The sequence below is a fragment of the Ammospiza caudacuta genome, chromosome 3, assembly GCF_027887145.1.
Source record: "Ammospiza caudacuta isolate bAmmCau1 chromosome 3, bAmmCau1.pri, whole genome shotgun sequence".
NCBI lineage: Eukaryota > Metazoa > Chordata > Aves > Passeriformes > Passerellidae > Ammospiza > Ammospiza caudacuta.
This window is the reverse complement of record NC_080595.1, coordinates 49,807,816-49,819,826: the sequence shown is the minus strand read 5'-3', so window position 1 is coordinate 49,819,826 and position 12,011 is coordinate 49,807,816. Positions and strand designations below refer to the sequence as shown.

Here is a 12,011-nt window from a genome sequence, read left to right as displayed (position 1 = left end):
AATAGTGATTAATCCTCAGTGAAATCCAGGTGGCAATGGTCTGCTGGTTTTGGTCTGCTGAGCAGACCAAAACTCACCCAAAGAACTGCTTTGATTGCACTGTCTGTAATCACGATCAATGACTAATCTAAAATTCTCAAGGAGCGGCTAGAAGTTAAAGTAAGTTTTGAACTAGAGCTAGAACCAGTGCAGTATCAAAATGATCAACAAAGGAGACAGCAGCATAACCTCAGAATGTCTTTCTATTGAATTGCTTGACGTATTTAACTTACACAAGTTAAGAAGCTAGATGTTTACATACCTGCATGACAAGATACCTGAAAGTAGACGGCTCTGTAATTTCACAGACCAAAAGCATGAAAGAATGAAGGGTATCTGTAAATTAATCTGGCAAATTCACTATGGAAAACATATTTAAAGTGCTAAAAGTGAGAGAAATCAACCTTTTGAACAATGTTTCATGGGATATGACTTCTCCATCACTTAAGGTATTTCTATGAAATCCTAGACTCACCAAAACCAACTGCAAAACTTTCAGCAACTTCAAAGAAAGCAAAAGGTTGAAGGGTCAGATTTTCAGCTGGAACTCAAGATCATTTACACTGCTAAAATGTTCATATTTATACGGACTAACAGCCTGAGGCAGAAATTAGCAGGCAATATTACATAACTTGCCTTATTTAGCAGCCAGACCAAATGCTTAGAATGTTCCTTCTAAAACCCTAGACTTGAGCGGCATGTCTGCCTTTTGCTACGTCTCTCTGAAATTCTCTACCATTCTTCTGTAACATCAGCAAGCTTAAATCATTTTACACATACTACATGGAATGTTGTTACTCTTTGGTGATTTACAACAGAAAGTACTGCAAGTTCTTTTAGCCATGAAGATACCTATTATCATTCAGAAACAAGTTTTCGCTGTTTATAGTTTCAGCAAGCCAGATGTGTGTGATATCACTATCCACACAAGCAGAATTAGGACGCACTGTGTGGAAACATACAGGGTTTCAACCATCATGCAAAGCAGGTCCTCCTTTGCCTGTAATAGCTGTACAAGCAACAGCTTCAGTCACAACCCAAAATGCAAATTTTCTTGGTCAATATCTATGAAAACAAAACACTTGAGAGGTTTCCTCTCAAATCGAAATTTCTCTTTCCTTCTGTCAAATGGTGGTAGTATCTCACTGAAAAAAATTTACATACTTTCAATTTATTCTCCAAATAAAATTAAAGGGGTTTTTTTGGCACTGCAGAGAGCATATTATTGTCGCCTAGTATTCTACATGTCTGCCCTGTCTGATGTCTGGATAAACACACCAGGGATTTCATTGTATTAAGCCACGTTAAGCCTTTCACCAAATATTCTGAAGTTAGAGTACTAAGGAGCTACAGATGCTAAGAAAGTGATGTAATGATCTTGTGATCTTGTGACACCACGTTGTAAGTGTGGTGGGATTATGAAAATAATGCAAAAAGATTTTTGGCTAGGTACATGACAGATGACACAGCTTTACTAATTCAAATCACAATACTGTGATAGCTGAGTGCAGACGGATGCCTGTGTTTGGTTTAAGTTCCATCTTTTTCACACTCCAAAGTATTTCTCAAAAGCTGGTATTAATTCAAGGAAATAAAGGCTGGGATAACAACAAAAACCAAATGCCCATGTATGCAGAAAACTAAAATATATACATTAAAAGAAAAAAAAAAAACCCTTGAAGTTATTTGGAACCACATATGTACGTTTTTTACAGTATAATGACTAGCTATGGCCTACTGACTTTAAGATTAGGGCATGCACTCGCTATTGTTTCAGCTCAGTAACACTGAGTTGTGTTTTGTGTTTAGGAAGCAAAAGCAATTGCAACCTCACTAACAACAGAAAACACACTACACTGAAACAGAACTGCACACCCATTGCTTGGGGAGGTTTCATGTGAAACAGCAGAACAAGAGAAATTAACCTATCTTTCACTGCCGGGGGATAACAACAAAGCAAGAAAAAGACGAGAAAGCAGTAAGTAGGAGAAATCCAGGTATCTCAAAGTGGCAGGTACAGGAACACCAACACACTGACTGCAGCATGGGGAGCAGTGGGCACTCAGACTAAGCAAAAAACCATGATTTCCCCGGCACTCTTCCTTACCCCCATCATGGATGAGGCAGGGACACAGCAAACAAGCCACTCTACCATCTTCGAACCACGCTCTCTCTTCCTTGCACTCGGACCCCTGTCTAGAGGAGCTATTCCCTGCGTGAGGACCGTGCCGAGCGGCAGTGCAGCCGCAGGCTCCAGCGCCCTGCCCGGCCGGGCGCCTCCCGGGCGGCTCCGCTCTGCCGGGCCGGGCCGGCTCTCCCGGGAAGGGCGGCCGAGCTCCCGGCGGCGGCAGGAGCAGCGCGGGCCGCTGTTGCCACCTGCTGCCGGAGCGGGGGCCGGGCCCGGGCGGGCAGGCGGCGAAAGGCCCGCGGTGGGCGAGGGGCCGCAGCCGCCCCGCCCGGGGAGGAGCGCGGAGCGGGCCGGAGCGAGGGAGGCGAGCAGAGCGGCGGCGCAGGTAAGCCGAGCTCAGCGGGAAAGGCCAGGCTGTGTGAGTGGTGTGCGAGTCGTCTGACATGTGCAAAGGGAAGATTTGTATTTGCTGGTGGCGGTGATGGCTGTTCCGAGCGGTACGGGAGGACGACAATCAGCGTGACACTGACAATGTAAGGCTGTACATGGTGCCATGAAGGTTTACACTGCGGAAGAGAGGCAGCGAATACTGAAGGGAACATGAGCCGGGTGTATGAAGTGTAGGTGTATGAAGTTAAAGATAAAGCAATTGGGTGTAAAAGATGCACCGCGTTCCTTATGGAGGAAGTTCTCGCCTGAGCAGAAAAAACACAGTCAGTGCCCTCTTACAGATCACTCAACAAGCAGCTTAATGAGTCCTAAATGGTATTGTACCATTTCTGTGTTAGCCGGTATGCTACATAGCAAACATACTAGTGTAAGGTTTAATCTGTTAGCCATATTTCTTGAGTCATCATTCGGATCTAAATTTTACAGCATGAGAGTTATTACTCAAAGCTGCTAGGCAGATTTACCAAAAGAGGAGTAACGCTTGATTACTTCTGAATAAAGTACAAAGCAATTGGAGACGCCAAACCAGCCTTGAACAAAATTTCTCCATAGGATAAGGGAATAAGATTTTTAGGAGTAACACCATAAATTTAGATTTTACAACCAGAAATTAGCTTAAAGTGAGAGGTTAGTTGAAAGGCTAAAGAAAGGTTGAAGGTCAGAAGAAAGCTTGAAGGCACTTCATTCGAGCCACAGAGAAAAAAAGTCAACTGATAAATTGAAATGCACTCTTTTTCCCTCCCTTGTCTTTTCCCAACCTCAATATTCCTACTCCTCAAAATCACATATATGATTAAGTATAAGAGCATGGGGGACACCTGTAAGTAAAAGATACTCTTCAAAAGTGGAAATCAGCCAAAGAAAACAAAAAGCAAAGTCTTGGAAGTTCAATGTAAATTGGACAAGAACAAAAAGGTCTAAACCCAACTTGCCAAATGCATAAAGCTAGTAATAAAACTGCTTTCAAACACATCACATGTATGAAGCCTGACAGGAAACAGCTGGGCATGCAGATAATCTGGCTGTAAAAAAGCACAAAAGAAAGAGAATCAGAAAAGGTTAAACAAACTATTTGTGTAAGGATTCGCAACCACAGCAAAGGTCAAAGGGGTTCTCAGACAAGTTCTGTACTTCTCAAGTGATATGTTTTGGGCACTGTCTCAAATTGAACAAGCTTCAGAACATACAAATAAAAATTTTAAGAGGATTCCTCAGATGATACTGGAAACTACAAACCAGTCAGTCTGATTTTTATGCCTGGAAAATGCCTATGTGTTATACAAAAGGACAGTTTTTTTAAAGAATCTACAGCTAAACCAATGTAATGAGAAAGCAAGGTAACACAATTTGTAGTAGGCACTCACTAAGTAGAACTGCTTAAATGAAGTGTCCATAAAGGCCCAGGTAAGATGGATCAGGTTAATACTGAATTTGCAAAATGCTCCTCAGTATCCTTTCCTAAGGTTTCAGAAAAAATTTTGCCGTTGTGGTATAAGGGGAAACATCTACTTGGATTAAAAGCACCCACACCAACAGACCAAAAAAACCAAAACCTGCTCAGAAAAAAAAAGGAAAATCAATTACCAAAATGAAAGATTAGATTTCAAAGTAGAAATTTGCATCAAAGAAACCTTACTAGGACTTCTACAGGTTTCTGTCCTGTTTAATGAGCATGAGGCGTCAATGTTCTCAGATAGATAAACCACTTAAGCTGACCACAAATACATATAAAAGGATCTCTCAAATATTCAGTGTCAATACATGCAAAGTAGATGGGGAAAAAAAGAACCCAGACTGTAAAAGTCCTGTGAGGCATACAGAATTAGCAACTGCTGCCCCAAAAAGACACTCAGGTATTTTGCATAGTTCCCTGAAAACATAAGCTCAAAAATTAGCAGCAGTGAAGGGCAAACAAATTATCAGCAACAATACAGAAAAAACAGAGCCTGAAAGATGATGATGTGACCTCTTGGCACAGGCATATGGTGCACAAAGATCTTGAAAGCAGCATGCAGAGCCAGCCAGTCACCTCCTCGGCAAAGGGAAGAAAAGAATCATGGACTGTAGAGTGGTGACAAAGAGAAATCAAAAGAACAGATAACATGTATGAAAGCTGTTCCAAATAAACTTTACAGTTTGAAGCCAACTACTCAATAAGATAAGAGACCTATGAAAATTACATAATGAGCAGTCAGTGCCACTCACCTTAGCTTTTTATTTTATGATTATCTACAGAGGAGATCAGGTACAAAGCTAGATAGATCTCTGCTTGGCCAAATATAACATATAGTTTTAATTGATTTTTTTTTAAAAAAAGACACAAAAATACAGTTATAGGTACACTGAACGTTAAAAAAAAATTTTACCTACATCTCTTGTGATGATACTAAGGCCCCACTTGAACTACCTTGAATTTAAATTGTTAGTAGCTATATACATATTAATGGCATTAATATTTGAATGAAATTTTTTGTGTGTATAAATGTATACAAATCTAACAAACACATGAAAAATCACAAACTCACTGTTGTGGCAAACATCCTTCTCTTTTGAACCTTTTTATGTAATGAAAAAATATGTAACTATATTATTGGAAGGTCTTAATTAGTAGGGATTTCTTAATTTTATAGTGCTAGAACCTCTATGTAGGTCAGCAATGTATAAGAGTATGACCAGTGGAAAATACTTCTGCTATAACAGCGACACAAGGTGCTCTTTTTCTCCCTCCTGCCACTCAATTTTTACATGGTACTAATGCTAACAGGATACATTTTGTTGCTTTTATGCTAAGAGTTTTGTAATCATCGCTGTTCCGAGTGAGTACACAGTTCACAAACGAGAAATAACAGTACAGGGGTTTTTTGTTTCTTTTGGGAGAAAAGTATGTTCCTGAAACTTTTCTCTAACTTTCAAAGTTAGATCAGACTTGCAAGAAAAAACTCATGGTTTCAACTCATGGAACCAACAGACAGACAATGCAGTTACATTTTCTTACAAAACTTCTCTATTAAATTACATTCATATGTTCTTAACAACAACAAAAATCTTTAATTATCCAAACTGTGCAATGTGGCAGTAATTAGTCTCTGCTGATTCAAATATTGTGAAGAAAATTCAATTTTATTTTCCTCATTTAAAACTCTAAACTTATGTTCTTTAAAATGAATTTTGTACTATAGGAAAAAAATGTAATAATTCTATAAATTTGGTTTTAGGTGTAAATATCATATGACATGAAAGATTCAGTTCCTTTCTTGATGATACTAATATTTCTGTCCTTCATTATCTTGATTTACTGTACAAATATTGAAAGAAAATTCTAATTGAAGTAGTATTTTTCCCCATAACAGCTGTTGCTATTGCTTTATTGACCTCTGCTCGCTGTAAACTAAGTCTCAGAAAATCTTAGAAGATAGAAAGAGGACTAGAGACATGCCTTAAATACTCAGAGCTGGTTTTCAGGACCTTTATGCACAGCTCAGGGGTTTATGCCACATCCATTGGAAACTGCACTGGAAACTCCACCTGTCCCCAAGGACTTTTGTTGTCCTTCCTCCCCAGCTGTGTCTGACAGGAGGGGCTGGACAAGGGGTCCAGAATCACTGCTCAATACAGAACACCAGGGCATAGTAACAGCATCAAAGCAATAGAAACAGCTGCAGCAATACATATGTGTGACGCTCTAATTTAACTCTAGTCTGTATTCTATAAAAGTAATTTTGTATATTCCTTTATTTTTCTTCCCAATAATTCCCCAATAGGAGCTTGTAAAGTAATTATAAGTGAATAAAATGTGTAATCATACAATCTAACAGCAGGCATAATGTCATGAATATGGTAGCACATAGTCAAGAGGAAGCAGAGAAATAGGACTCAGAATTATGGTGTGAAGTTTTGAGGAGGTGCTAGTACACTAGACAAAAAACTGCTGAATCAAACCAATCTTTACTTGGGTGTGTCCCTGAAGAATCTAAATAGGTGTTGGAATGGCTATCAGAGGGGAAGATTAAACCATAATATTTTAAGGTGTTGGGTGTTTGCACACACAGTATTTGATTAGGAAAAAAGAGAAACATTTAAACAATTTCAGTTCTCTACTAATAATTCTGAAGTGACAGGTAAAGTTTCAGACTTTGTAATTAACCTGCACTGATTGCAAGAACTTTTTTTATCATTAATTTAATAAAGAAATACAGACTTGCCGCCTAACAGAAAAAAGGTCTGGATATCTTCCTACAGCCAACATTTTCCCCCATAACTTAAATGGACGGGAAATAACAAATTTGGGCAGCAGGTTACTTATACTAGTAAACAGTGGCCGGATAACTTGATCCAATCATGTATTGTTTTGTCTTCATAACTTGTTTAATCAGTAAGATGTGTTTTAGGAAGGTACTGAAATATTTGTGAAGAATGGGCACTATAAGTTTCAAATAATTGTGCTTGTGCACACACGTTGTTAGGATAAATAATACTCAGATCACCTCTGGACTCTCTATGAAATAAACTAATCCTGAGTCTTATTTTCCAGATGTTCAGTCATTCTTTCCTGATTGCTTTCCATTTTGAGCATCTCTTGGATCTAGACTACGTGATAGTTCAATACATTAATAATCCTGCTCAGAACATTGAAATAATGCAGTGTAAGAGACATTTTATCATCCTTCTCTAGTGAAATAATTTAGTTAAACCTCTGACAAAGTCTCTCCTTGCTCATCATTTCTACATGTCAGCATGAGTGGTCAAGTAAGCAAACAAACCCAAGATTTTCTCTTTTCTTTTGTCACTAATAGTCAAATACGAAGAATAAACATTTCTTTTTCTTGCTAACATGTAAAGTATGTTCACTTCCTGCACATCTGTCTTGAATTCAGGGCAGAAGATATGTTTGTTGTTCAAAGTTGTACTGCTGTTAGCAGAACAAACTCTGCTGCAGATATAACTTCTAGTAAAATAAGCTTAAATTCAGATTACAGGGTTGGTTTTTACCAGCTGTTAGGTGAATCTTCCTGCCCTTTCTCTAATTATTTTTCCAAGTTCATTCTTTTTGGAGGCCTGTAATAGACAGTCTTGGCCTTCCCTTTTTTTTCCCCCCTGCAGATATCAGAGTGGGACAGGTAGTTCAATCAAATTCTGCACACTACCAGTGTCTCAGAGAGAGGGAAAAAATGACTTATTAAATGAAGAAAATGAAAAGTCATCCAAAATTCAGAAGCATAAATCCCCAAATTACTTCCAAAAGAGCCAAGGCAACCACAAGGTGCTATGCAAGCTTTTACAGAAAAATAGTTAAGAGTATTGTAGCAACACAGTCCCTGGAGTGACAAACCTTGCTGAGAGAAACTTAATCAATTGGAAAAGATAACAGACAACTTCAAAAGCCAAAGAACTGCATATGCCATTTTTGAGAAACTTGTACTTTCAACATTTACAAGGCATGCTTAGAACTAAGCATGCCTTCATGTGCCAAGAAATAATTTCCATACATGTAACAAATAGTAGATTAAAATCTCACTGTGTAATAAATTAATATTTAGGTGCATAAAACACCCAGTTTACCTTTTTTCCTGGCTGACATCTTCAGCTTAATTTTTTCCTTCTATTTTTATACACACACAGAACTTTTTGCTGTTCTTACTGCACTTATTACCAGTTGTAAGCACAAAGGAAGATACACTGTATCTTTATAAATAAGGGCATTTAGGAAGACACTGACAAACTTATTATTTGTACCATGGCTGCAATGTCAAACAGTTGCTATATTCCAAGTGTTGACAGACAGCTTGAACAAAGATACCTTATTTACAAGACACAGTCTTGAAATGCAGACACAGGCTTAACAATTATATTTTAATGCATAAGGTGTGCATCATAGGTTACTCTATACACCAGAATCTTTGCACACTTGCATCTCTGAAATGTTAAGAAATGCCCCTTGCCAAAAATGTTATTGTTAAACCCCAAGTCTTTTCTCTAGGAAGAAAATCTGAACTATAAAGGAAAAAGAGGTAAGAAGCGCTTGTTTGGCATTTCTCAAGTTTTGGCCCTATCATGCAGTCAAATACAACAATATTTCCACTGGGAACATAATACTGGATAAAGGATATTTGTGGTGGAGTGAAAATACAAAAGCAAGCAAAACGCCTGGATAAAGTGTTTTGCATAGTTGATAGATGATTGCAAAAAAGCCCAGACATCAGTAAGACCTTGCATGAAATCAGAGGAACCACGAGTATTCATTTTTATACTAATACCAGAGAAAGGGCACAGAAACTAAAGAGACCAACATTTCTTACAGTTCTAGCCTTGCCTGCATAAAATAGATGGGAGTTCTGTTAGGAATTAGAATCTACTAAAAAAATCCCCACAACAACAAAAACTAATCTAGCAAACTTTGAAGCACTACTAGAAAGACACACTAGAGTACAGAACAAATGTGCTCTGATTATTATAACTAATCCTTCCACACTGTAAAAATATTTTAAAAGCAGACGGTCTCTGGGCATTTATCTTACTAAACCTATTTCCAAAGCTGGAAGCTGACAAATGCAATTCTGCAAGCAGACACTTAACAGCCATACAATAAAACAAAACTATTTAAAATGTATTACAATATACTGAGATCTTCTGTTAAATGCCACATCTGATCAGATATGCAGACAATATTCTTGCAGACAATATTTCATCTGTATTTTGTATCTTAACAAGCAAGTGAAATTACACCAAAAACACCAATCAAAGAACAAAAATTTAACAAGACATGAAATACTACATTTGACCAGGTCTCAAGCTACTTTAAAGTCTTCACTAAACACAATCAGATTTAAAACTTGCAATCCTGAATTTATTACGTGGATTAGTACCCAGCATAATTGTTTTCCCTTCTGTTCACGTAGAACTTCAAAATTTTTCAAAAGCACCAGAAAAATACAACATAGTAAATATCATGCAAAACAAGAAATGGAATATCACTCAGCCCTGAAAGTTTCCCTCTCCTCGTGGGTGCCTTTCTGAGGCCAGTAAAAAAAACAAAAAACCAAAAAACTTCTGTGATTTGTGTGAACACTGCATCCTAAAAGTATGCTTTATGTTTGAAAAAGGGAATATTTACAAGAAAGCTATAAGTTACCTGGTGTCACAAATTGTTAAGAGGGGGGTGGGGGGAAAGTTTCATTTGACTGCATTCCTTATTTATGGAAAACAATTGCTTGTAGTGTACTGAGATATGTGTAAATTTATATGTCAGTGTACATCAAACATGGAAAAACCTCAAGACCACTACTAAAAGGCCTACCCTACCCCTGGCCTAGGGGACAAATAACACTGATCACGTTTTTTACTGTATTCATTGTCATACAACTTAAATAATAACGTTGCAAATACATCAGCTGTTTTTGTTAGTGCAGGCACTTGATCATCATTTGAACTTTTGTTAGTATATTCTTGTTATTATGTTCAAATTGCAGCAGAAAATCCTAAATGTTTTAACACTCAAAAATATGTAAAACCCTTATTTTCAATAAAGAATTAACACCTTGCATATATAAAGGTAAAGCTAAATACTTGGGGTTTTGATTCTATAATTTCTGCATGGGCTCTATGGTTAGATCACTCAGAGACCTCTGCATGGACTGACTGATGCCAAAAATACTTCTGGGCAGTATCTCTATTTTCCTTGTACCCACCATGCAAATATTTCCTGCTCCTCACCACATTTTCTCCATGCCTATTCTATGTTCTCAAAAAAAAAAGAAAATAAAGAGACTTCTAGCACCAATCATTTTCACAAATTCCCCCACCAGAAAAAAGTTTTCTTGTGTTTGTTTAATCACTTCTGCACAGCAAGGGAATGAAAGAGCTAATAAATTCCCTTTTGCAAAGACTTTTGGTTTTAGAAAATGGCTATTGAAAGAGGAATATCCAAAATCTGCACACAGCTCTTAGATGATCATGTGTGCTTAATATTGTAATAGGATAAAGGTTAAGAATAATATTGTTTGACCCCTTCAACTACTGACATTCATGCCATGTTATTGTTAGTGTTGCATGTTAAGCAAGCAAATTTTCAATGAACTTGTGTTGGCTTTACCACAGACACAGATGTTAGGCGGACTCCTTTTTTCATAAGGTTCTCATTATTAACTGAAACCAAGTTGAATATTTGACTGAAGGAAAGGACCATATCATTGTTTTCAGATTTTGCTCTATGACTTAACTGAACTACATCTGCCAGCTTTGGAAATACCAAGTACTTCTTGGCGCCAGCACTGGCGCCTTGCTCTATGACTACCATCTTAAGTGCTTCAGCTTGAGGAAGTCTAGTAACCATTAAAACAGTTTAATAAAACCTTAAAACTGTGATTACGAGTTACTCACTAGCTGACAGAGTGCTCTCAAATTTGTTCTATTTCTGAATAATTTCGCAAAATAAGCAAATCATAGTAAACTGAATGCATGGCTGTAAATATGTAGCCTAGAAAGTTCACAAGATGTTTTTGTGATTTATGAAGTCTGTGTTATACTTGAAACCACATTTATTTAATAGATAGGCTGGCACTTCACAGGATAATTCAATCTGCTTCAAATCTATCCAAAGCCTTTGGGAAACATAAGGGATGCTCTGAATATAAATGCAATTCCACTTTTCACCTTTTTGCACTACTGTCTCTTAGCATAAATGTGAAAAGTATTACGCTCCCCTAAAAGATCTCGCTTTGTAAAAAATGCTGTTGCAGATGAAAGAACGCCACGGTTTGTGCAAACCCAAATATAGGAACTATTTTATAAAACAAATAAATTAAACACTATAATTCACTTTTCTGGATATGTCCCCAAGGTTTTCTGAATTAAAATAAACAACACATCATTTCTTCCTCAAGAAAAATCAAAACTCAGTGTCTATATTATATACCACTTAAACAGCTGATGCTGAAAGGGGAATAAAAATGCCAGAACAAGCTATTTTTCAGAAAAAATAGTGTAAAAAAGGCCTCAATTTATTTTATATATCAAAAGATATAAATATTTGGCATTTACAGATCATTAATTATGTGATCTGAGAATAATCAATAGTTATTTCACTTACCATGCTGAATGTCCTTCATGTCTAAATGAAGGCTAGACATTAATATTCCAACAGCTTGAGATCTTTTGTTACTTAACAACTTGACAACCTGCCAAAAAAATACAAGTATTATTATATTATGCAGGATAATATACAAGATATTTGGCATTACTAACAATATATTCAAGAAATAGTTTTTGTAGTCTATACACATATCCAAAAATGAGCAAATTTATTATTCTTAAAGTTTGCTTCTGCTGTATAAACCCATTACAATTGTAACTTTATCACCTAGTTGAATTTAATCCTAAATGGTTCCCCTAGTCTTCC

At 37.2% G+C, this 12,011-nt stretch overlaps 1 protein-coding gene across 1 annotated transcript in view; it reads right to left on the bottom strand.

The window, feature by feature from the left end:
* FMN2 (formin 2) overlaps window positions 1-12,011 on the bottom strand; it is a 149,887-nt gene that overhangs the window by 75,420 nt on the left and 62,456 nt on the right. Inside the window, exon 9 of the mRNA XM_058801633.1 lies at window positions 11,703-11,790. Within this exon, the coding sequence (XP_058657616.1) occupies window positions 11,703-11,790 (88 nt within the window). The remainder of the gene's footprint in view (window positions 1-11,702; window positions 11,791-12,011) is intronic.